Here is a 26,751-nt window from a genome sequence, read left to right on the forward strand (position 1 = left end):
CGCTTTCCACACTAGACATCCGGTTTCCCTTTCTCCCTTCAAAATAAAAGCCCGAATTACTATGTTTGAAAGACGATATTACTGATATACTTCCCTATTCTTTTTTGTTTGTTCTTTACATGTTTTACATGTCGTGTCATCCTATATTTTATCTTGTCATTTTGTTGTTTTGCTAAGACAGACGCTTGTCATTCATCTTCTTCCCACTTTCAGGAGCAGACCAACCGGAAGTCTTATTGTTGTTGTTGCTAGCTCCTCACCCGCGGAACTTGACTGTCGTTTTCCGGTCGCGACGCTGCACGTGTTTAGCCACACACTGAGGATTTGGGACAATTTTACCACCGTTTAGTGTCTTTTTGGCTTCCCTGTTTGCTTCAAGGTGTAACAGGTGTAGTCCGAGGTGCGGAGCGCGTGTCATGATGACCGGAAGAGGAGAAAGGTGTTTGTGGGTGCTAGCTAACAGCGGGGGCCGGGGAGCTAACGTTAGCTGAGCCGAGGAACAACATGTTCAGACTTGTTCCCAGACACACTGAGAGGGCGCAGGAACAGCAGCGCACACATCAGTAGACACCCGGACAGTTGTTTAATATTCATTAACGACACATAAGATGGATTATCAGTTCCCACAGCAGCTCTTTCCCTCGTTTTATAACTGCGGACCTCCGGACTCGGTCCTGAAGCACAGCGCCGGGAGCTGGGGCTGCTACGACCGCGTCAGACCTCAGGTGGGTCAGCTGTCAACTCAGCGACACACACACTCATGTCAGTGCATGGATGAGCCAAGCCAGGTTCAGTTATGACTGTATTTATGTATAAACTGTCTCAAAATCAAAGTGCAGGTATTTATTTATGGTGCTTGCTGTTAAAACCTAAACGTAATGTGCAGTTATTAACCACAAATTCAATTTCAAACAATTATTTTAACCACTGTGGAGGGACTGTTTTTATTTTTAAGAAACCTGCTGGCGGGTTTGAAGGCATTTTATGCTGAAATTTGTCAAATTAAGACCATTTATTACAGCAAGATACTTTAATATTACACAGTTTTCTAATCTCTTCATGTTTGTACTTGTCTGTACCGCTTTTATTCTGTTTTATATTTGTGTCATTCTTTTATTTTGTACAGCACTTTGGTCAACTGTGGTTGTTTTTAAATTTGCTATATGAATAATTTTGATTTGATTGAATATAAACCTAAAAAAAAAAGTCTGATTTTAAATTTTCCAATGGCCCTTGTGTGACCATGGCATTTGTTTTCAAAATCACTACGTTTTACATATTAGTTAAAATTTTGCAAGAAATAAACCACTTGCGACAAAGCCTGAAAAATAAATAAATAAATAAGAATAAATTCTGCGCTGCTGCATGCATGACAGAGGTGACAAACCAAGGCTTTTTTTTTAACCCTAGGATTTTATTTCAAACTTTTAATTTTTCTTAAAATATATGGTTATTCATGGTGGAGGAAGGGTCACGTATTTTCCACCAGTCACTCAGAGAAACTCAAGATAAAATATTTGAATCTTCAGGAGGGGTCATGATTAAAATTCGTAGGTCACCCCTTTCTCTGATAAATGAAATATACTTCTTTATATTAAATAATAAGCTATTGTTAAATTTAGGGATGCATGATATGGGATTTTTTTTTCCAATATAGAACAACTTGTTTGGCCTATAACCAATAATGATATCGATTTATCCACTTTTTTCCCCACTCCTGCCGGCAGGTTTGTAAGGCATGTTGTCATTAAAAAACGCTGACAGAAAACTATTATCATAGCCAGAAACTGTTATATAAACCTAAAAAAATTGTCAGATTTTAAGATTAAGATTAAAAATCAAATAAACCGCTTGCACCAAAGCCTGTTTAAATTTATCAATAAACATAATTCTGCACACCTGCATGCAAGACAGAAGTGAAAAACCAAGACTTTTTCAACCCCAGGATTTTATTTTCAAATTTTATTCTTTATTTTCTATCATGGATATTCACTCAGGGAGGCTGAAGATAAATTATCCATAGCTTCTGAAAGGGTCATGATGTACCAAAAAAATAATAATTCTAAAGTCAGCTCCTTTGTGTGATAGATGAAGTACAGTTCCTTATATTGAATAATGAGCTATTATTAATTTTAGGGATGCACGATATTGGATTCTTTGCCGATATCAGATATGCTAATATAAAACAACTTACCTGGACACCATATTATACACGCGGACTCTTTTTGTGACGGCCCACCAGCAGATGGAGTCTGGAGATATGAAATACTTTTAAATGTGTAGTCATTGTGCCAGTTCTGATGCTTCATTTTAAAGCTAATATTGGCTGAAACGGATGACATGTCGATGTTATCATGCATCCCTAGTTAATTTTATTTTCACTCAGGACTCAAATAATAGAGAATAGAAAAGAATCAAGTAAAACCACTTGAAACTTCTGGACGCCCAGTTCTGTCAACAAAAGAAACAAATAATTATAATGTTATGCATGATAACACAAGTAAAATAATACTCAACTCAACTACTCGATACACAACCTGTCATTTTTATAATGTCTAACATTGACTGTTTTTGTGGTTTCAGGGCAGCTCTGGTCCTCTCTCCAGCTGGACATTCACATCCAGACATCAGGCCAGAGGGGAGACGTGGCGTCACACTGAGCCGGTACCGCTTCCTCTCCTGTCCCCGAAAAACTGTGAGTCCCTGGCAGCTGGTTTTACCTCTCTGTAGGTCATTCACAGCTCAGACAGCCGTCCCTGTTCACCCTCTGGGTCCGGTCTGCAGTGCTGAGACTAAACACCTGATGTGTTGTACTCTAAGTAAAGATAAATGACTAATGAATCAGTGAGATAACACACAAATCTGTTGCTGTTTTCTTTTTCTATATTTATTAAATCCTTTCGGAGAATAGTGAAAATTCAGCCTGTTAAAATTTCATACAAACATATGAAAACTGTATACACCTTCCATTTGTTTTCTGTATTATGTGACAGTTAGTGATTGCATTTGTTTCACATATTTTTGTAAACATGTTTTCCAGCTTTCCTCTGGCCGTCGACGCCTCCAGATCCACTGGACTTCACAGAACATGTGAGTGTGACAGTTCATTTCTACCCTGGCACTTAACAAGCCCAAATTAATCAGCACAGTAATCACAAATGACCATCACGTACTTACGTAGTCCACCGTTTTGTGGTCGAACTTATCCGTCATTGTGTCTCAGTATTTATCCATGGTAACAGTCAGGACAGTTACATGACTTTAGAAAAAATTAATTTATTGTGTTAGTCTGACTAAAACCAAACTTTTAAAATACGTGTAAACATGTTCGACTAAAATTGCACTAAATCAGATTTCTCAAAGTCGGACTAACACACCCAGATCATGTGACTCCTCTATGTATACAGTCAGTCAGACCCAAACTGGCCGAGGCGCTCTGAGCATGCTCCACAGTTTCCGCCCCGGGCTTTGACCCAGTCAAGCTGTAACCATATCTATTCTCAGCTTGTGAAGTCTATAAACATGATTTGTATTTAGATGCAGAACTTCTTCATGGACCACTGCCAGGACGCCTTCGGGTGCATGGGTGAAATCCTGAGCAGCAACTTCGACTTCAAAGACGGAAGGAGAGAGGTGAGATACAAGAACAGATTCTCTGTGAAAAGACTGTTTATGAATGTTTGAATACTTGTCAGATGAAATAAACAATGTGCCGACATCAGTTTGGCAGCTTTATGGTGTTTTTGAATTTTTGTTACGCAGAAAAATTGCAAGGATTCAATCCCCATGTGGAAGCTGAAAAAATTCCTCGACACGCTGAAGTTTAAAGTGTGAGTGGACCTGACCAATCAGTGAATAATCTCCTGTCGTCTGATTGGTGTTTTTATTTCGGCATGTCACATCTTTTGTCCAGATGTCCGCAGCCGTATTCCTGCAGGACGCTGGACAAGTACAGCGCCCTGCTGTCGGACGTGGTGCCCTCCGTGCCTCCTGAGCTGCTGGGTCCTCTGCTGTACGAGGAGCTGACGGAGCAGAGAGACCGCATGCTGTTCTCTGAAGGAGCCACAGGGGGCGCTTTGGCCTTTGTGCCCTTCTCACAGAGCGGCAGCGACTCTCAGCGCGGCTGCCTCCTCTACCCCAGAAGCCAGGGACTGGACTGCCTCAGTATCCTGCACACCACATCGAATAATGACAGATATTTAAAACCAGTAGGTTGTTTAAAGGGACAGTTCACCCCAAAATCAGGACTACAGAGACAGGACTCGACAGTGCGAGGGTTTCACTTGCATTTGCAACTAAAAACAGGTGTGTGCGAACTGTAAAAAATATTTAGGGGCACATGTGCGCATAAAAAAGTCAGCCGAAGCAGCCTATATTTTTGTCAATAAAAAAAATACTCTAACCGCAAATGTTGGAGGAACTCCAGTCGCCTTCCCTCTTCCCTCTTCCCCGTGTGACACGGTTATGGGTGGTTTTCCAAGCCACTGTCGGCACAATGAATATAAGTCCCACTGTCGGCAGCATGGAAATAAGTCAAAGTGTGGCGGAGACGGACCGGGTTAAGCGGCGGACCGTTCGCCACAGTACCGCTGCTGGGCAGGGTGGAAATAAGTCCTGCAGAGTTTCAGAGGACCTGGAGAATGTTTTAGGATAGTAATAACATTATATAAGATAATCATATTGCAAAGATAATATATATAATATAATAACATTAAAGACAAAATTAAACTTGATGATTTTACCTTTCTGTACATTCATTAAATAATTTTGCTTGTAAATGTCTATTTGCATCACGTTTATTACGGAAAACACATTATTTGATCAATTTACATTGTGCCCCTAAAGCTCTTTGTGTGCTCCTTACTTTTTTCAACTAAGGAGCACATGTGCTCCTTAGTTGAAAAAAGTTAGTGTCAAGCCCTCAGAGACCATACAGATGTCTGCCTTCTCTCAGCTTGTGGTGCTCAAAGCGCCAAAAAAAAATACATTTGAAAAACTCAACATCAATGTCTCTTTCCAGAAATCATGACCTGATTACTCAACATAATCCACAGACCTTGTTGTGAGCAGTTTCATGTAGGAACTATTTTCTTTCTACCGAACTACACACGATGAGCAGCGCTAAAATCAACCTGCGTAGTTGTCCCTCCGTTGTGACATTAGAAAGTGTCACATTTATCTTGCAAGTGTACTCTTCTTTTTTTACTTCCTGTGGGTGAACTGTCCCTTTAATATGCATTTCTTTTGTGATACAAAACAATAAGTTGTGAGGTAGATGTGAAGCAAAGTGGTGTGTTTCTCGTGCGTTGTGTCTCTGGTTCTTAACACAGTACCTCAGACTTCCACAGAGTGGAGCTGCAGCACCACAGAGGAGGTTCTTCCTGTGTGGACGCCAGCAGCAATGACCCGTTCAGCTTCCAGCTGAAAGGCCCCGTCAGACAGATCAGCGCCGTCTCTCTGCTCAACGACTGTAAGGACGAGAAAGTATTATTTATTTAGTGTTAATTTTAGCAGCAATTTTACATTTAGCATCAGTGTTTAGTTTTAATCACATTTTAGTTGTTTTTTATTCTTAGTTTTAGTCCAGTTTTTGTCTAAGTAAAATCATTATGCTCAAAATATTTTGTCTTTTTAAAGGAAATAGTTCCGTCTCGTCAGCAAAAACAAGACAAACATTTCGTCACAGTTTTTATTCTCAGAGATCTATTTTTAGCTCGTCGACGTCTCATCTCAGTCGTTGAATAAAGTTTTTGTTGGTCTGTTGTTTGCAGGTTGTGTTGCAGTGCGGTCAGATCACCTGTGTGGCGTTTGGAGGTTCACTGAAAGAGACGAACCTCGTCTGCTGCAAGTTGTCAACACCAGAGAGGTGGCGACCTGTATCAGCGTCAGGTGAGCGATCAGTAGGCGTCGACACTGCCGCAGCGGGAGTTCAACTCCCTCTGCAGCCCTGAGGGTTGGAGACAGGAAGTTCTGAGGTGAAGCTGTTACAGAAACGAAACATCTGCTGTGTGTCAGTCCTCATGTTTTAGGTGAAGTTCTGGTGGCGAGTGAGAGCGGAGCGGCCAATCTGTGGACTGTCGGCAGAGGGTGAGAACGGTTTCACTGATTCTTCTCACAGTTACGAGTTTTATCTGTATCAAGTCTGATGAAAGTTAAAGTGACGCTCTGTGTCATCAGGATGCAGAAGGTTCGAGAGGAAGACGACAACCTGTACTTCAACGCCAAGTCGTCGTGGAGATGGTGCGAGTTCTCCGCCCATCCCAGGGTGATGCTGTACGCAGACAGGACGGGGGTGGAGCTCACAGACATCAGGGTGAGACCATAGACTGAGGTGGTTGTCTCAGTGTTTTCTCAAGGTTTTGGAGTGAGGGAAAAGATATCCGTTTTCAAAAATACCTGTTACGTTGTGTTCACACCGGGCGTGAAGAAAACTATTCACGCAAGGGAATTACATTTAAAGTCAATGTAAGGATGCAATTAGAAGCAAATTCCTTCCTGGCTACACGATGGATGTGGTGGACATGAATTAAGCGGCGCGAATAAAGCGAGTAGTGCGATTTCGTGTCCTACACTTACTTGCGAGAGTGACCGATTTGCGCAGTGATAGCCTACTAACAATAAGATCTTCCGAGGACGAGCGGAAGTTCATTCATCAACTCAGCAATTTCATGCGCATGTGACGCAAGATGTTCACGTGTATGAACCGAGTCAACACAAAATGTTGTAGCGTTCACGCTTGCGTGAGTAACCTAAAGCAAAAACACATTAGACTAACTGTGAAACTCCTTATCCTCCTTCCTCTCTTGCCTTTCCCTTTCCCTCTGACACTCATGTCTCATCTCTCTCTCCTTTACCCCTCTAACCCTTCCGGTCCATCCTCTCCCTCCTCTGTCCTCCAGGTGAGTCCTGCCTCGAGTCACACTCTGTTTCGTATCAGCAGCACCCCAGAGTGTCGCAGTGGGGAGAGACTCATTCTGTCCAGATATCTAGGAGACGTCCACCCGTTCCACCACCTCATCACCACACAGGTACCTCAGTGTTAACACAGAGTTACACGCAGTAACACGTAGCTCGTCCAGAGTTTGTTCAAACCCACAGAACATTTTACAAGTTCTAGTAGAGATGCTAACGTTTCCAACAACACCAAATATCTCAGACTGTTTTTGGGGAAATGTGTCTAAATTCTGCACAAGTAGAATATTTCCATTGCAATGTAGTGCTGCAGTACCTGCCCTTTACCACTAGGTGTCAGGGTTCTCACAGGTGTGTCTGTATGAGGAAAACAAGTCTTCAGGAGTTTTGAACTCTCTGTCTCTGTCAGTACTCGACGTACATTATGGATGAGCGTTTCCCCTGCATGCCCATGATCAAGTGGGATCACATGATGCAGTCGCCGCCCATGTTTTGTCACACTGTTCGTGGCTCTGCGTCCTCTGGCTCGGCAGTGGGCGGGGCTAGGACCACAAAGATCCTGCTGGGGTCCCAGAGCTCTCAGGAAATCACGCTGCTGCAGTACTCAGGTCAGTCGATAGGGGCGGCACGGTACGAGAACATCGCGCCGTAACTTTTCTACATGTTACTGTTAAATCTCACAAGTGTTTAAGCGTACTGGTCCCTTTGTAATCTGTGTGTGTGTGTGTTCAGGAGGCAGAGTGGAGGCCTGTTCCAGTCGAGGTCCTCCTCAGGCGCTGCACAGACCCAGAGACAGTCTGAAACACCTTCCTGTCCAGATCCCGCACCGCCTGGACACCGCAACCAACAGATTGTCCTCACCTGCTGCAGGTATGGACACCGTGTGTGTGTGTGTGTGTGTGTGTGTGTGTGTTTATAAGAGCTTTAGCTGTGTGTGAAAGTGTCCAATCTCAGAGGTCTCAATTAGAGCATAGTAGTAGCATTAGCATGTTGTATTGGTGGGGAAAATGTGTCCAGATAAAGTCAAGTGTTTGTCTGTGAATGCTGCGAGTTATAGTGAAGCTGATTTGTGTACGTGTGTTTGAAACTGTCTCTATTAAGCCATGTTTAATGTGTGTTTATTGTGTGTTTACTGTGTGTTCTGAATCAACCAAACATTACAGCACAGAAACCCCATCGCCAACTAGTGTTTTGGAGGTGTAACTGCAGAGTGACACAGTTTTGTTTGGTCATCAGGTCTGACGTGTATCCAGACGAGAGGAGGAAGAGAGGCAGGTGGCGAGGAGTGTATCTGTATCCTACAGCTGACGGAGGCGGGAGATATTTTCTACCAGATCCTCGAGCCTGAGCAGCCGGACACCTCCCGACCTCCCGCTGCAGACGACGCACCGCTGCCACAGCCAGCTCTGAGAGAAGCCACGACTTCAGGGAGAAAAACAGCCAAACAGCTTCAGCCGCATTCTCAGATGGTTGTATCGGACACGTCGAGCGATGAGGGCGTCATCGGGCCGACTCAGGCTCCGACTGCACTGAGGTTTGTGGCTGAAACACCTGAGAGGGAACAACGAGTGCAGGACGCCTACCCTGATTCTTCCTCTGAGGACTCAGAGTCCAGAGGGAGAGCTCGAAACCTGAAGCACCTGAAGGTGATCGTCAACGATGATCCAGAGCTGGATCAAGCGAGTGAAGTGGACGCAGGTGTGGAAGATGGAAAGGTGGCTGATGATCCTGGGGAACCTGTCAGCGGCTCTGGGAGTTTTGGTTCCTCTGAGAGTCCGACTCCAGTGAAGCTCAGCGACGGCGCTCTTGTCACGTGGAAACACTGGCTCCAGAAATTGATGCACAAGAGTCGTGAGAAGAAGCCCCGCCCACGCTCCCTTCAGCACCTCACAGTTGAAACTGGAGACCTCCTCCACCTGTCTGACCATGGAGCGAGAGATTCGGCAGAGGAGGAGCGTGTGCAGAACCTGAGGCGTGATCTGAGGGCGTGCATGTCAAAGCGCTCGCTGCTGGTTCACAGTGCCACCTCTGCGTCCCTCGGTGCTCAGGACGTGGTGATGGTGCCAAACATTGTGTATACAGACGCCTGGACAGATCAGATCAGCCACCGCCTCACCCTCTCCTGGCAGGGGGAGGAGGTGTGGCGGGCGTGGTGGGAGGACCAGCTGGGGCTCAACAGGGAGGAGAAGGTGGAGGCTCTGAGGAGGAAGAGGAGGAGGGAGAAGGAGGCGAAGAGAGCCTCCGGTCGACGCCTGGAACTGTCTGGGAGCTTCACCTCGTCCGTCAGCTACCAGTCAGAGCTGAACGACTTCTCTGATTCGACGGGCTGGTCCTCTGCGGCGAGCCAGGGGGCGTGGTCAGACACAGAAGGTAAGCTGTCTCAGGTGGATGGCTTTTTGGAGAGTGGGACGCCAAGAGCCACAACACCCTCCACCCTGCAGACTGACACTCCAGTCCCCAGACTGACCCCCACACCTGTTAAAGACAAACTAAGCGACCAGCAGACTCCCAGCAGCTTCCGCACCCTCGCTCTGACCCAGACACCAAAACTTGACCCGACACCAGCCAGTCAGAGGAGGAGCAGACGTCCAGCTGAGGACTACCTCCACTCTCTGTTTGCACCACAGGTAAGAGGAAGGAGTTGTGTCCAGTAACATGTCATCTGAGTCTGCAACTCGTTCACATTGGTCTTTCCCTCCTGGAACAGGGATCCCTCCTCAGTTGCTCTTCCTGAGGTTTGTACCATCTTTCCCCCCATTTAAGTCCTTTTTTGGGGGAGTTTGTCCTTATCTGCTGTGAGGGTCCAAAGGACAGAGGGACATCATATGATTTAAAACCCTCTTTATAAATAAAATTGAATTGAAATCGAACTGACACCAGTACCTGGAATTTGGTACTGTTACCCAACCCTACCATTTTAAGGTACTTTGCTTTCTCTGTAACAACAGCAACGTAATTTCAGTCGTAAAAAATATGTCTAGATTTCTAGTTTTCAACATTGTTATTAATTTACAACATTTAACACACCGCAAAATAAAATTGCGGTGGAGACGCTCAACAGATCTCGGCTTGAGGTAGATGTCTGTATGGGTGGCAAACTTGTTTCAGTGGCACTGTACAGAAAGTGTCGGTGGAAACATGGCTTAAGTGAAATGAAGTCAGAGTAACCTGAATCAGTACTCTGCAGTAGTGTTGTCGCGGTACCAATATTGGGACTCACGGTATGATACCAGTGAAAGTATCACGGTTCTGAGTAGCATCACGATACCACAGCAGAAATGAGGCAGATGTGCCTTTTGTCATTTATAAAAAGATAAATCACTTTTCTATAATACATCAATGATATTTCAATGGAATAAATTACTTAATGACTTATTCATACTTCATAAACAGCATCAATGAGTGATTAACATAGGGGGGATCAAAATAAAATAAATAAATAAAATAAAAATCAACCAGCCACCCTCCTCCCCTGACAAGTAAAGAACAGTCCCTTCAAAAGTAAAGAACAGTCCCTAAAGTGCGGTGAGGTTTGTGGGCCATTACCTGCCATAAAGAGAGAAATGTGAACGGCTTGTTTCTCCTCTGACACGTCACATACCTGTGTGCCGCCACGGCTCAGCTGTCCAGGTACTTTTGGGCAGTCATGACACCAACTAAAAGACATTATTGGAGCCGGACTTCTCCGTCGCTGGTGAGCCTTATCTTACGGTGGCCATAGTGCTCCGCTGTATTCCTGTCTGTGACCCCCGTTCAACCCACAACCGGCAAGATTCGCCTTTCGTTTCTGCTGCTGGTTGAAATCTGTACTCACAGCGTGCTGAATGATTTCTTTTGCTCGCACAAAACTATTTTTAGCTACCCTGGAAATCCAGAGTTCTCGCGAGAGCACAATTTGAATTTGCTCAGCGAGTCACTCTGCCAATCAGTAATGATGCTTGTTACCCATGCTGTTGGAGCCGAGCTGCACCAATCACATCGGTGTATCTGATATAGGCGGGCCAGAGGCGAGCTAAACAGATGACGACAGCGCTGCGACGACGAAGTCCGGAATCAGTCAGTAAACATTGCAAGATGGCTACGGATGAACACCAGTTGTTTGAAACGGCTTTGGCCGCTACAATGAACGAGTTAGACTTGGCTTTTTCTCTAAAAGAGGAACAGAAGACGGCGCTCGAGTCTTTCCTTTGCAAGAAGGATGTTTTGCTGTTTTGCCGACCGGATACAGCAAGAGTCTAATCTACCAGTTAGCTCCGCTGGTAGCTAAGCTCTGGATACGTCACCCCGTGTATTGTTCTGATTGGTCGTAGTGTTATCCAATTGCGTGCAGTGATATTTTCAAATGCATGCTTGGTGCCGCCCCTCGAGTTGGGCCATTTGCATTACTCATAGCCAGACCCTAAATCTTTCTAGATTTGGGTCTGGATTTCCAGGCTAATTTTTAGTCACAAATGCGAGTAGAATGCTCGCACCGTAGAGCTCTGTGGAAAACAAATCACTGTAGCATATATAAACAAATCTAGCCTACAAGTAAAAAGAAATAAATAATAACTTTCACTGCTCAAAGATACTCAGTAGCTCAGCTAATACCTGACATGTCACTGGATACAAACCACTGCAGCCGCATATCGAGTGCCAGGTGGCCAGCACACGCCGTTATTGGATGGCGCATGGACACTCACCCTCTTACGATTGGACTTTGAACTTATCCCACAGTAGTGGTACCGTGAGGCACCGTAGTACTACAGTACTCCAACATTATGGTATCATGTGTACCGTGGTGTTTAAGTACCGCGGCATACCATTGGTACCAGTATACCCTGCAACACTACTCTGTAGTACCGACGTTATTCGGTCGATAACCTTTCAAAGTAGCGACATTCAGTTCTATGAAAGTAACAGTTAACGTTCGTCATAATGATCAAAGATATAGGCTGATTTAAAAGTTGCTATTCGTGTAATTTGATTCACACTACAGCTGTATTGAGCTCATATATGCTTGGTACCATTTTTGTGGTTCTGGTGAGAAGCGTGGATCAGCTGGATGCAGCTGTACAAGATGTTGTGAGTTGACTGACACAAAGAACTCTAATCAGTGCATGTTTTGGATTAGTGTGACAGACATTAAGTTAGTTGCTCTTAGAAAGCGTCACCGTGGCTTCTGTATCCACTTAAAATGACGCCAGCAGGATGGAAAAGTTACTCACCGCTGATTCATCAAGGCACAGCAACACAACAACAGAAGAGTTGAGTTTTCTATTTTTTCGTGAACATTACAGCCTCACAGGGACGCCAGTGTGACTGCACACTTGAGGTCCTGTTAGGTAATGTCCTCAAATGTCACACAACATAAACCCAGCAGTATGGGCCTGTTAAAACCCTGTTGTTTGTGGGCATGGACCAGAAATAACGGGAGGTAGAGGTGGGCGTTGCAAATACTTCGTACGTACCTGAAATCTTTAAACTACGAGGACGAAAGGCCCCTAACTGTTTCTCCCCCGTCTGTCTCCAGGATGAGCCCTCGCAGCATGACGGTTACTTCCTGGAAGAGGGCAGCGCCATGCACCATCCACCTCCACCTCTGTCCTTGTCCTCCTCTCAGCTCCGCAGCTCCCAGTCCGTCTCTCAGAGGAGCCTCAGGATGGATCCGTCCCAGGACTCCTCCGTCTGGACGAGTTTCTCCCAGTCTCAGTCCCTCCTGCAGGGTTCACAGGGTCGACGGGCGCTGACACAGGGATCACAGGGATCGCAGCCCAAGAAGAAGAAGTCGCGGATGGGATTTTGATTCAGCGCTGTGTTGTTCTGTATCGTTTGGAATACTACAAGTGTTCATATTACTCGGGGAAATGACAGACAAGAGACTGGACTGACCGGTGTCAGATTTAAAGGACTGTTTTTCACATTGTGGGCGTCGTCAGCTGCTGCAGGATTTGTTAAACGGATGTATAATGGTATTCACTGGGATTGTACGAATAATGAACAAATTGGATCTAATGGAGGACTGAGTGCTGGAGAAGGATCCATCGCACTGTCAGTGACCTGAAGACGTCTGCGAACTGGCTGAAGACTGACTGCAGGTTGGTTTGGACTAAGCAGACTTTATTATTGTTTTGTGCACGTGCCTTTTGTTTGATGAGGTGATATTGTGTGTGTGTGTGTGTGTGTGTGTGTGTGTGAGAGATATAATGTAAGGTATGTCAAATAAGCTGTCACTCAGGCTGCTGGATTTGCTTTCCATGACGTGTTCACACTGACTGAGCTGATGTTTAACTCTGTTACAGGTTTGGCGTTTATTCCTGTCTGTCATGGAGACGGGTTAAAGAGTAACTTCAGTAGTTAAAAATCTGGACACTATTTTTCCACGTTTTTATGTCTAAGTGACTAACGGGAACAGCAGTTTTTAAAATTGTTCCAGTATTGTTCAAGAACGCTGCAGCTTGCAGCGACAAACAGGCTGTAATGTAACCACTCTGGGTTGTTTGCACCGTCAGTTTACGTCCACGCAAGTGTTTGTTTTTGTCACTGACAGGCTCAGATTGTTATTCTAAGTGTCTGACAACGTTATGAAAGGATCCCTACAGAGATAGAGCTTTGTGTTAAAGAGTCAGATCCTTTTTGTTTAACCAGAAACAGCCCTGAAATCACCATCACCAAACCCACCAGACTCCATTTAAATAATCAGTAATTTAAGCGTGTATAGAGGCAGCATGTTGTCACATCTGACTGGTGAATTAAGGGTTAATTTCAACCCAACCAGAGTTGCTGATTGTTGGAACAGTGGAAAGATGAAGCAAGATGGCTTTCATGAGTTTTATTTTGTTTCTGTCGACTTTGAATGAAGTGTGTTTCATGATGATAAAATGACTGTTTATTTAAATGGAGTCTGGTGGGTTTGGTGATGGTGATTTCAGGGCTGTTTCTGGTTAAACAAAAAGGATCTGACTCTTTAACACAAAGCTCTATCTCTGTAGGGATCCTTTCATAATGTTGTCAGACACTTAGAATAACAATCTGAGACTGTTGGTAGCAAAAACAAACATTTTTAATGGACGTAAACTGACGATGCAAACATGCGTCAAGTGATTACACTGCAGCCTGTTTCTCTCACAATACTGGACTTATTTCTAAAATTGTTGCTCCCGTTCGTCACTTAGACACAAAAACATGGGAAAATATGGTCCTTTGACTGGAGGCTGCTGCTTTTCAAGCTGTCTGAGACCTTTATAACTGAGATTAGGCTGACATTAAAGGATAACTTTGGTATTTTTCAACCTGGGCTCTATTTCCCCATGTGTATGTGTGCGTATGATTCATAGGTACAACTCGCTCTAAAGTTGGTTCAGTATTGAGGGAGGCGGATGCAGCCGGGAGCCGCGAAACGAGCTAAAACGGTAACGGGGGCAAATGCGTCCCGTATAAGTTTGCACATTAAAAGTGCTTTTTTCGCCACTGACCGGTTCAGATCGCCAGTGCTATCTCTGTAAATAGCATACTAAGCGTTTCCCTTACCCTTCACTTCCTGTCGGCTGTGTGTGACGTCATCTCGCGAGAGCTTTGCTTGTTGCTGGAAGAAAACAGAGGAGCCATGCTGAGCGTCGCTCAGAGTGGCGCTAACACTCCTGTCCAGACACTGCGCCTTGCAGACCATCGGGTCTGCAGTACTCACTTCTCCGAAGATGACTACTGCCAGCCGAAGAAGAGAAGACATCCAATCCCAAAATACCTCTTCCTCAAGAAAACGGCTGTCCCACGAGTAGAGAGAGCTACAGACACAGTGGAGCAAAGCTCTCGCGAGATGACGTCACACAGCCCAGAGGTAAGGGAAACGCTTAGTATGCAGAGATAGCGCTGGCGATCTGAACCAGTCAGTGGCGAAAAAAAGCACTTTTAATTAAGGATAGACCGATACATCAGCCGGCCGATATATTGGGCCGATATTTGAGTTTTTTTACTTGTATCGGCATTGGCCGCTACGCGCGTGGGTTCGCAGATTTATTTTTCCCTGGCATGATTTACAGACAGGCATCCACAGGCAGCTCTGTGTTGCTGAAGACCCTGCAGCACACATGCAGCGAATCCTACTGTGTACAGTAGTTGTTGTTTTATTTATGCTTCAGCTTAAATATTTGTTTATTTTATAAAGACATTACAGGAAGATTTAAGAGCACTGAACTCTTTTTTTTATTTGAATGTATAATAATAATAATAATAATAATAATATTCTACCTGTTCTACCTCAACTTTCCATCTTGTTTTAGTATTTTTTACTGTTCAATAAATGTTTCTTATTTTAAACTTGAGACCTGTTATATTTGTTATCATTGTGTCATTTTTTTGATGTAAATTGAGGGAGCAAAAGCAGTATCGGCCCCAAATATCGGCTCAAGAAAATCGGCAGTCCATAATCGGTCATCGGCTAAGGGTGATGGAAAAAAATCGGAATCGGCATCGGCCCTAAAAAATCCATATCGGTCTATCCCTACTTTTAATGCGCAAACTTATACAGGACGCATTTGCCCCCGTTACCGTTTTAGCTCGTTTTGCGGCTCCCGGCTGCATCCGCCTCTCTCAATACTGAACTTTAGAGCGAGTTGTACCTATGAATCATACGCACACATACACATGGGGAAATAGAGCCCAGGTTGAAAAATACCAAAGTTATCCTTTAAAGCTGAAAAGGAAGTGAGGAGCTTTGAAATTTGAGTTTAAATCAATTTAAAGTTAAAAGTAGTGACTTTAGATGATGGTAAGAGTTGTATGATTAGAAAAAAGAAGTTGCTGTTACTTGTTGGAAATGGAAGGACTCATTCATGCTGTTCTGTACGGTGTGAGAACAAACAGTTTTATTTCAAAGTACTTATTTATTTTATTTTACTTTCTACATCCTGGGACTTTATTTGCTAAAATCAGCATCCATTTAGGATCTGGTGATAATTGTGACCGTGTGTACGACTCTGTGTGTGTGACTGTGTGTGTGTGTTTTGTTAAAAGTGAAATCCAATGTTCAGTGTTCTAATGTTCACTCAGAAAGTCTGAGTGTCATCTGGCATTTCTCTGTCCCAGCTGTTTCGCTCGCTGTGATAAATTATTTTTATACATCTGCTTTTCCACACAAGACGAAAGAGACTTGAATAAAACCATTTAAAGAAGGTTTGGGTTCTCATTCATACACATTAAAGCTTTACAGTCAGTTTTCTCAAAGACAAAAGAGGCATTGAGTATAAAACTTCAGTAAGTTGTTACTTAAATTTTTGAAGTCTCATAGTTTGCCGACATACACCATAATATCAGGGCCACTGTGGGACCGTATTACTGTTTCATATGAGGTTTCCATTTCAAAATTCAGTCTGGAAAAGTGTAGAATTTCTCTGTAGATTTTTCAAGCTATAGCTGTCCTGTTGAATGAAGACAAAAGCCCCCAAAAATATTTAAATAAATAAATAAAACAAAAACAAAATAAAATAAATAAATACACAAAAAAATGAAAAAATCCGAGTATATTTGCATTTACCCAATGTGGCATCTCAGTCCACACTCCTACGCTGAAAGTTGGATGACGTTCGACTGTCAAACATCTCTGCCCAAAGAGGAAGTTAACACAGGGTTCTGAAACATCATTCAAGGACTTTGATCAAGGAATTTCCAGGCCCAATTCCCTCATATTTAAGGACCCAAGTCTGATTGTACAACACTGAGAAAATACAGAAGAGTGTTTCTCCATATTCTCCTTTTCCCCCCCATACTTATCCAGACCTGGAAATAACTAAAATTAAATTCCATACTGTGAAAGAGCCCTGTTCAAAATTGATGGCATCTAAAATATTTGTTAATATATATCTCTCCAATTATTATTTTAATTTACTGACAGTTGTCATCTGTCAGCTAATATAATTCAGAAATATGATGTAACCCACAGCTTTTCCAGCCCCACAATTACAACTTAACTCTCATATTACAATCCTTTTTCAAAATATTACCTTTAATATTTGATTTGTGTCCTCTTATGATGCTCCTAATGCTGTCATGCTGAAGCAAATATCTTCTTGAGGACTTAAATTTTGTACGTCTCCGTGACCTCAGAGAGCATCATCAGTTCTCTTCATTTATCTGCATCATGTGTTCATTCAGTAACTCCTTCAGTTTGATTTACAAAATGTCTCCAATCAGCTGGTTTCAGACGTGACGAAAGAAACACTCAGACAACAGATTTAAAAATAACATTTTTTATAAGATTTTAGACTTTTTTTCAGTACAGGTGACAAAATGAGAATAAATAACTTAATATCTACAAAGAACTATTAACAGATTTTTTTGTACATCATTTACAGTTTTACATGTTTTTGTATTAACATTTTTGAAATTTTTTCAACTTTTTGTTGACACGCGGTCAGCGTTATTTTGTTCCGTACAGCATCCTTGCGGAAAAAACACCACCAACTTTTTTTTATTTTAAGCTACATCCTAGAAACAATCAACTTTAAGTTTTAAACCAGAGTCATACGTACACACATCCACAGACATACACTCATTAAATGTTTTTATCTGGACACCCCGCAGGGTCGAAATGGAGCGGATTCACATCTCCTCTCCGAGACACAAACTCAAACGTCCAGTCTGCCCGTTTCACACAAAAAGAAAAGTGTGCAAATGAAACTTTGCTACAGAAGTGAGAGCAACAGTTTTCTGTCAAAGCTTGAATTCAGCTTTCAACCCTGTAGTCCAGAAAATAGAGACGGTTTAGTGGCGATCACGTCAGCTGGTCTGACTGACTTCTTTCTGTACCTTGAGGTCTCAGAAGTCTCGATCACCTTGATAACGAGCCGCTCTCAGCTTCTGCACATCAAATAAAACTCCTCCTTCCTCTCAATAAAAGCAGTCTTAGATTAATAACAGTAAAAGGAAAAACATTCTATTAAATAAATACCACATTTTGGCAAATCATCTTGTCGAGAACATGAACCGATTCTGGTTTAAACTGACATCTGAGAATTTTTAAAATCGGCGTCTTCTATCTCAGCACCTTAAAAACCAGACGCTGCACCGAGTTAACCTAACGTCGCTTGTTTAACGTTAATATCTGGCGTCCTGGAATGTGACATCTCAACATGCACCGACACATCTACACACTACAGTCTACCAGGAAGAGTCCGGACCGCTCAGCTGCCAGTTGTTGTGTGACTCTCCGCCAGCACCGGAGCTTACTACACAATAAATTAAAGACTTCAGGTTAAGAAGTTAGAGAGAGAGGGGGAGGCGGGGACGGCGAGGCACGTGGTGGTGGTTGGAGGCGTCAGGCGTGGAGGTGCTGGCGGTGTTTTTGGCGGCGGAGGTGCAGAGGGAAGAAGGGCCCCTCGGCATCGCTGCCCAGAGAGCTGCTGAGGGACTCCTCGCCTGAGCTCATGACGTCCTCACAGGAGTCCTCGCTGTAGAGACACAGAGGGACACACTGTCAGTATGTGGAGACGTTTATACACACAGATGGTTCAAACAGTTTCAGGTGGAGTCTGGATTCAGTCAGAGGGTTTATAAGGTTTGACATGTGGTGAAAACGGACATTAAAAAAAAACCTTAATGGTTTTCTTGGCTGTTGTACATTGAAGTTGTGACACACTGGTCATAATTTCTGATGTTTGAAGGATGTAAAACTATGAATAAAAGAAATACAGTTAAGTATAAATGAGGAAATATGGATCAGCTAATGGTGTAAACAAACATCACTTTTCCCTCTGAGGGTTTTTATACTTCCTGAACTGAACATTTCGGTCACACTGGGACAGAAGATGACGGGGAGTTTTTACAAACGTATGAGTAAAGAAACAGTTCCTCCATTTCACGCACACCATCTGCTGCCACTTGAGATCACCTGATCTCATGTTGTGACTTGTGACAGTCGGTCTGACTCTGCTGACTGAAATCTCAAGTCGTAAAAACAGAAAATGAATTAAGGAAACACTCGACGCTCTGTGGGTTAAAGATGACCATCGACAGGCTTTCACTTCCTTCCCCTTGTCTTTACACACTGTTCTCCTGAAGTTCCTTGTAACATATAGGTGAGGCCCAGTGGTGTCATGTGACGTCATGGAAATGTCTGTGTCAGTGGGACGTGACCAGTGACTCGCACACATCCCATCACACAGTGCTGGGAGATATGAGAGGCCCTGACACGCTCAGACAGTCAGAGGGGGCTGGGCTGTGACGTGCTGTTACAAAACAGCAGAAACTTGTGTGTTGCTGCACAGCTGGTTGCCTCAGAGGAGCGTTACAGCACACACACACTTTACTGTAAAGGTGTGTCATTTGATGTGACAGTTTCATGACTCAATGCTGGTGAGGCTTTAAAAAATTAACTTCCAGCTGGTGCAAGTTAAAACTAACAGATTATCCACCGTTAACACACACAAACATGAAGTGCGCTTACGGGTTATTTAATTTCTGGTAAACTATCTGGATTGCACACAAGTGTAAAGACACACACTTTCCATAGTATTGTGGGGAAATTTTCCTGTACAAACACCTGGTGTGTGTGTGTGTGTGTGTGTGTGTGTGTGTTGACACAAAAGGTGTGTCCGGCTGCTCCTCATGATGTTGAATGTCTCTGTCACAGCGGTCTGTTACACAACATCAGTCTGACATCTTCATCAGCACACATTTGGTCTTTGTAACGTATTCTTTGTACAGAAGATATCTCTAATTTATTTGCTTTGTGTTCGTGGCTCTGATGGTGTCCTGCTGCCTTCAAACATGGCGTTTAGAGTCCATATGACCACCCCCCTCGTGTGGTTTTCACAACCTTGTAAGTGTGAATTATCTACAAGCTGTGAGTTCACAGGTTCACCGGTGTTTTCAGAAGGACTGGAGGCCACTAAAGTTTATTTTTCTGTGGATGGCAGGATACTGTTGTAATTTTAGTTGCATATTTTCCTTCATAATTTCGTTAATATATCTAAGGAAAATGTTTATATTCCCAACGACCTCGTCTTTTTCCTCCGTCATTAAGCTTTTGCACTTCCTGCATTACATGACCTGCTCACTAGTGTTTGGGGCTCTCACACTGACTACGTTAACGTGCACGAAACACTCTGGGTTTTGAACATTCTTGTAATATTCCCATTTACACGCAGCCGTGCATACTTGGGTTAACACGCCATAACATGTCGTTTATTACTCTGAGAAGAAGCTCTGAGGAAATGTTGCTCCGGTGTGTTTGGGGCTCTGACAGCGTTAGCGTGTTGCTCAGGTGTGTTTGGGGCTCTGACAGCGTTAGCGTGTTGCTCAGGTGTGTTTGGGGCTCTGACAGCGTTGGTGTGTTGCTCAGGTGTGTTTGGGGCTCTGACAGCGTTAGCGTGTTGCTCAGGTGTGTTTGGGGCTCTGACAGCGTTAGTGTGTTGCTCAGGTGTGTTTGGGGCTCTGACAGCGTTAGCGTGTTTGGAGCTCAGGTGTGTTTGGGGCTCTGACAGCGTTAGCGTGTTTGGAGCTCAGGTGTGTTTGGGGCTCTGACAGCGTTAGTGTGTTGCTCAGGTGTGTTTGGAGCTATAACAGTGTTAGCATGTTTTGCTCAGGTGTGTTTGGGGCTCTGACAGCGTTAGCATGTTTGGAGCTCAGGTGTGTTTGGGGCTCTGACAGCGTTAGCGTGTTGCTCAGGTGTGTTTGGGGCTCTGACAGCGTTAGCGTGTTGCTCAGGTGTGTATGTGGCTCTCACCTCTCGCTCTCATCCCAGCATCCCTCTGGGATGGTGGGCAGCTCGGGGACGGTGCGGTAGCTGTGCAGGTTCTGGGCAGTCCGCCGCGACACGATCCACTGCAGCTTCCTGTGGTTGGGCTTGCTGCATTCGGGGGAGGCGTAGTCCGACAGACACAGCGCCACACGCTCGCTCCACAGCAGCAGCTCGGCGTCTGTAATCTGAAACCAAACACAGGAGTACAGTTTAGCAATTTGGCCCTGGGCCATGCTCGCTGACTGACATCAGTGCATTTAAAACACTCTAGTTACTCAACAGTATGTCCCTGTAAACTGTAACCTGGTTTCTTTTTACAGGTCAGGAGGGTGAGAGAAATCAGGTGCAAACTGTGTCTGTAGGCTTGTGCTGAAACCTGAGCACCTGAACCTTTTAAGTGTTTGTAAACTGAGTAAAAGTGTCACAGTGGCAGCAACATACCAGGGCCAATAATCTTTTCATACAACTGTATTTTTTTCTAAATTTAAAATAAAAACAAAACAAAAAATGTAAAAAATAAACCAATACTGGTTCTATATTACCATGTGTACTTTGGCAGGGAAGTAGAAGTGGATGCAAACTGAAGATTTTCTGATTTAATGATGGATAGAGAAGAGCTTTAAGAATTTAAGCTCAAACATTTGGGACAGTTTTCAGAAATCCCACCGTGACTACAAGCATTCAAAAGTCTCATTTCCTTTAACATGTCGAGTCAAGCCATCACAACACAAGACACCTCGTTACATAACCACCGCCGTCCACAGAAAAAAAAAAGCTTTGAACCAGAGCTGGGCCAAGAATAAAGACACCCCCCAAACCCCACCCCCCGCTCCTGCTGCCAATCAGAACATGATCACAACATAATTCTGCGTTGCGTTCACTTCCCTTACGTTTAGCCAAAAACTGGATGGAATTTAAAAAAGCCTGCAGGCTGTGTGGCTGGTTAAAGAAGTTGTTTGTCATGTTAATGTTTGTGTGAGGTTACTGCGGGTGAGTCTGTGACCTGATAGCAGCGGTTAATTTCACCTGCTTTACACTCGTATTTCCTCTGAATTAAATTTATTCTGAGCTGCTGCTGAGAGTGTTGCTGTCTCTGTTGTGGGAAAAACTTTCTGTTTCTTTTTTTCCGATGCATCAGGTTCCCACAGGTGTTTGCTTTCCCTCACTGGTTGAGTAGTTGTGTAACAAAGTCGTGCATGTTTACCTTTAGGTGTCTCTGGATGTGATAGGCTATTTCCAACATGTCCTCCGACTGCACGGCTTCGATCTCCTGCCTCAGGAGGGAGAGGGCTAATACGGACGGCTGCGTGGACAAACAGACAGAAACATGTTTAATGTTCTTCCAGTGTCTCACATTTGTCACATTAGCGTCTCATTAAAGTGCTGAGCCACGGTGATCTCGTCTGACCTCCGACGCCCTGCGGTGAATTCCTACCTTTGCTTTAGAGAAGGAGATCCTGCACAGACAGGCTTTGAGTTGAGCTTCCAGCTTCTCCAGGCTCAGAGTCTGCTTCCTGTTCACACACACACACACACACACACACACACACACACACACACACACACACACACACACACACACACACACACACACACACACACACAGAGTCAGGTTCAGCTTTGTTTTCAGGTTAATGATGTTTCCCAGACAATAACTCAGTCATGACATCAACACTTTTTAAGACACTATAGAAAATAAGACATACGTAACTACTAACTCAAGGATTTTAAAGCTTTTTGAGGCTGCTATAAAACATGTAACGTTGTAAAAACTTGATTTAAAGTGCAAGTGTTGAGTTTTGATCCAAAGTGCACCCATGCATTAAAAACAATACCCGCTGTCGGGGTTATGCAAGTGTGTGGTGTTGCTTTCAGTGGCCGTTAACAACAGAGCTTATCAGTGCACTTCAGTCAGATGCTGATAGCTGACTGCTGCCCTATTTCAAGTGCAACCGCTGTCACAAACAAGCAGTGGTGTGGAGGAGCGCGGCCAATCAAATCATGGGAAAATCTGCGTTCACACACGGATCTGAACTCTGGTATTTTATGTTCACATTCAGAAACACATCCTGGATGTGCCTCGACAAGGGCTGCAGACCTGCATATTTCGAAAAGAGACAGCTAATGTTGACTTTGATTACCTGCGTGCAACAAGGTTCATGTCTCTACAAGCAGATTTTCATAGAAATTAATTGAAGCTAATAAATGTACAGTGTGTGTTTGTAGCTAAAGATTGAAGCTGACTAAATGTTACTGTAAATATCTATGTGCAGCGAGTTCCAAGTCTCTACAAGCAGATTTTTTTTTAGAAATAAACAAATGGATAAATCTAAAAACAAGGGACAACTAGCAGGAGTGTAAAGTATTCTCATGTCCTTATGGAGAACGTTTTTTGTAATCGCCCTAGTATGAGTGAGAAACTTAATTTGCCTTTTAGGTTACCCATAATTCCCTATGTGTGTTGCTCTCACCTGTCTGTGGAGTGTGACAGTGTGATCTGGTGGTACAGCTCCAGAAAGGTTAAGGCAGTGATGGCTTTGGACTTGAAGTTGAGCTTTTCAGCGACGATCTTCTCCATGCGGCACAGGTCGGACACGGTGAACCTGCACTGTCCGATGCGGATGAGTTCGTCGGTAGGCGCCAGGTTGCACTCCTCCTCCGTCACTTTGGCCGCCATGTGGAGGCAGCTGATGCTGACGCAGGACAGGTGCTTCGGCTGGATCTGAGGCGGACGACACGTGAGTAAGTAACCGTTGGGACCACTGAACTGAACTGAACCCCCTGAACGTCAACAAGAATTTTACTCACTGCAGTGGATTTATTATTTAGTAACAAGCTCGCTAAGGAAGTACGACGTATAAATCAGACAATACTTTTATTATGTAACTTGTTTACTCTGTTGTCTCTCTGCTGTTACACTGACTCTAGAGAGGTTTCAGGCTTTTACAAACCTTTTTAACCGCAGACAGAAAAACAAAGCTAAAGTGTCCCGTGTCTGGTCCTATCAGGTGAGAGCATCTCTTACCCTGATCATGGCCAGGAATCTGTCCAGCAGGTTAACAGCCAGGACAAAGGTCTGCGTGCTGTAACCGAAGAAGCTGGTCAGACTCCACAGGTCCTCCACTTTGGCGTCTCTGCACTTGGCCGAGATCCGGCTGTCATCCTGGAAAACAAAGATATGTTGTTGATTAAACTGGTTTATCTGCCACACACTGAGGGTTACTTTCATTTTGGTAGAGAAGTATTTCAAAGGCCTGCCAGTGATACTAGAAAAGCAGCTCAGAAAGTCATTATTTTATTTTTGCATTTTATTCAAAAATTTAAATATATTTGAACTTCCAAATTTGGGTAATGCTCCGAGAAATATTTCCCATTTACTGACTCGACTACAGATTAATGCTCCATGTGTGCTCACCCGTGTTGTGGATTCGATGAGGCTCAGCCCCGTCTCTTTAGGGAGATAATAAGCCTCCTGCTCATAATTCACCCTCAGCTCCTTCATCAGCTTGAAGGCATCCATGTTTCAGCCGGCACTGGAGGAAGTAATCTCTTGGTTTCAGCACAGTTTTTTCACTGCAAGACAGGAAAGTACCAAAGTTGAGCTCCACAACACAACCAAGAAATCATGTCAGAAAGTCCCCCGACCGGTTCGAAGTACAAATATAATCCACAAAAATCACAACTGTAATCTGGATCAGTTGTCAGTCTTTAAAGTTTGCCGTGTCTTAGACAGTTTAAGTATTTGTTTCTCCTGTAGTATACAAGTAGTTCTCTGATGAGTCTGGTATTACATGTTTCATTTACAATGTCAATTTACCCCCTCCAAAACCTATTTTAAAAAAATCAAATAAAGTCAGAAACGCCTGTACCACCACGATTAATCAAGAGAAAATCTATCAAGGACAATTTTGATTGATTGGATTGGTTGTGCAGGTCTTTATCCAAACATGTAAACCTCTCTGCTTCCAACTTCTCCTCTGTAAATACACCTAAAGACGTAACCTTTGGCTCTGGAGAGTGCGTGCCATTTTGTCATCTTTGAGTGTGAAGATAGAAATTGCAAACCCTTACAGTCTCTGGTGTTAAGTACTGAGAGTTACAGAAGCAGAAATAAGAAGAATAAAGTGCGAAGTATGTAAAAATATTAAAATAAAATACGTGTACTATGCTACAATGTTAATGCCAGTGTTTAAAATAAAAAAAATATGTGTATATGCTTGGTATGTAAAGTGTGTAAAAATATAAAAATGTGCCTTATGCTACATTAAGGTGTGTAAATTAGTATGTGAAGTTTAGAGGTATAAAAATATAAGTATAATGCTACATTGCACAACACAATTTAAACATATGGAGACATGAGAACAAAAGATATATACAATATGTGTAATATATGTTAAATATACATTAAAGAGTTTTGTATTTGTGCACCAAACCAGTCATGTGTTTAATTTAAAATGAAATAAACTGTATTTTATGGCCAAAGACACTTTTGGAGACAGCAACAAACACAGCTGGTTTTAAGACTATTTGGAAATTGTGTTAAATGAGAAAATATTGTTTCTTATTTTATATCTGGGGAGCTGTTATAATGCCTTTATTTATCCATGTTTGGTAAGAGCCGTGTTGAGTATTATTACCATAAGGTTACAGTATATTGTTGGCCTACATTCACGGTGAGCCCTAACAGGGGTCACAGCTCAGAGCCCAGCCCACTTCTCTCAGCTGGGCTCCGGTGTCAGATTTCCTCTGGTAGACGCCTTCCCTGTCCCCTGACCGAAAAACAACTGCTTTTCCAAGGTCCTGTCTGTTAATAAACAACCGAAAACACACAAAAACACAAACCACACGGCCGGAAACTCTGAGTTTTATCGTTTATAGCGGATGCTAACCGAGGATGCTAACGCTAGCCGCTGCTAGCTAACGTTTTTAAATCCTCTGTGGTCGGAGCGGGGGAGGGGCTGCTCCTTTTCATTCCTCAAACCTTAAAAGGTCCATTAAACTGTGCTGTTTAACACCAGCATCGATTAAAACACGAATGTTTTATAGATTAAATCGATATAAACGCATTAAGTCGATTAAAATGTGCTTGTTATGGTTTGTCGTTGTGGTTTTAATCGTGTTAAAAAGCCCAGCTTTGTATAGGAGACGGATCCAGGGGAAACCAATAACAACAGACGTGAAGAAAAACACATCCCTGACTGTAGGAAGAAAGGCGTACGTGCAAAACAGAATATCACACTTATTTTTAATCGTAAAGCCACCAAAATAAAAAGAAAGCACTCGTTTTAATGCCACCATTCCCTTACAGAGATTGCAGCTAGACAATAATACAATACAATTACAAACGCTCCCTGCAAACCCTGTCAAAGCTGTGCTATGGGTTCATATTTCTCACAGGAAATATAGACACGTTATTAATTCCCAACACTCATTTTCTTTGGTTAATTAAAGCTACAATTAAGCCTCCATTGTCGACCGTTCACTTTCATCTCCTCTCCTCTGTTAACGTTAGCAGAAAAAGGCGAACGTAGTTCGCAGTAGTTTGTGTAATGTAATTTAAATATATCTTAAAAGGTTTACTCTACCTGTTGTTGCAAATTAAATCCACATATCTGTTGTCTTGTGCTGTAACGTACAGTCCTTCTCGTCTTCTCTTCTTTCTCCTTTCTCTTCTTCTCTCTTTTGTTGATGTTCACAACGCTCACGCCCACATACTACGTCACACGGCAGCGACCAATCAGAGGGCTGGGTTTGAGAATAGCAATCACTTCCTTTCGGTGTTAACAGTACAAATAAAAGCACAAAACTACGGCTTTTTTAACGTTTTAGCTTAATTAATATCATTATCGTCGAGCGGTTTGTGCTTTAGATCGATAATTAATAGTCAATTCACCCATAAATGCCGCTACAATAGAAGAACAGCCTGTCTGCTACATGACACCACCCCTCTCTGATTGACGCTTCCTTCAGCCAATCAGAGAGCCGCAGTTTGGTACGTTCAAATAGTCCGCCCAAAATGGGATCCTGTGATTGGCTGATGGCGGTACAGTCCTGACGCAATCGCAGCATTACGTAGTGCCTTTTGACTCTATGATAGATGTCAGAAACAACGTCTGTGGATGTTA

General features: G+C 43.4%; 2 protein-coding genes across 3 annotated transcripts; one reads left to right on the top strand and one right to left on the bottom strand.

Annotated features, from left to right (window-relative positions):
* Positions 1-274: 274 nt before the first annotated feature.
* Positions 275-14,285, top strand: taf1c (TATA-box binding protein associated factor, RNA polymerase I subunit C). Of its 2 annotated transcripts, XM_049603572.1 has the most exons (15): positions 275-725; positions 2,584-2,695; positions 3,041-3,090; positions 3,538-3,633; positions 3,763-3,830; positions 3,914-4,164; positions 5,339-5,470; positions 5,772-5,889; positions 6,016-6,087; positions 6,178-6,313; positions 6,900-7,028; positions 7,322-7,520; positions 7,645-7,782; positions 8,149-9,539; positions 12,425-14,285. In XM_049603572.1, exons 1-15 carry the CDS (start codon positions 609-611, stop codon positions 12,695-12,697), a joined length of 3,282 nt encoding a protein of 1,093 aa, XP_049459529.1. In that variant the 5' UTR covers positions 275-608; the 3' UTR covers positions 12,698-14,285. The 2 variants fall into 2 exon arrangements, with proteins under 2 accessions (XP_049459529.1, XP_049459531.1); XM_049603574.1 differs by lacking the exons at positions 275-725; positions 2,584-2,695; positions 3,763-3,830 and having other exon boundaries at positions 3,051-3,090.
* A 2,834-nt stretch (positions 14,286-17,119) lies between these two features.
* On the bottom strand, positions 17,120-26,356 carry ccng2 (cyclin G2). Its single transcript, XM_049604353.1, has 8 exons — positions 26,212-26,356; positions 24,042-24,199; positions 23,652-23,789; positions 23,098-23,348; positions 22,062-22,140; positions 21,831-21,929; positions 20,612-20,811; positions 17,120-18,335 (listed from the first exon to the last, which is right to left on the bottom strand). Exons 2-8 carry the CDS (start codon positions 24,144-24,146, stop codon positions 18,203-18,205), a joined length of 1,005 nt encoding a protein of 334 aa, XP_049460310.1. The 5' UTR covers positions 24,147-24,199; positions 26,212-26,356; the 3' UTR covers positions 17,120-18,202.
* Positions 26,357-26,751: the final 395 nt, after the last annotated feature.

The sequence above is a fragment of the Epinephelus fuscoguttatus genome, linkage group LG18 (assembly GCF_011397635.1).
Source record: "Epinephelus fuscoguttatus linkage group LG18, E.fuscoguttatus.final_Chr_v1".
NCBI classification, from domain to species: domain Eukaryota; kingdom Metazoa; phylum Chordata; class Actinopteri; order Perciformes; family Serranidae; genus Epinephelus; species Epinephelus fuscoguttatus.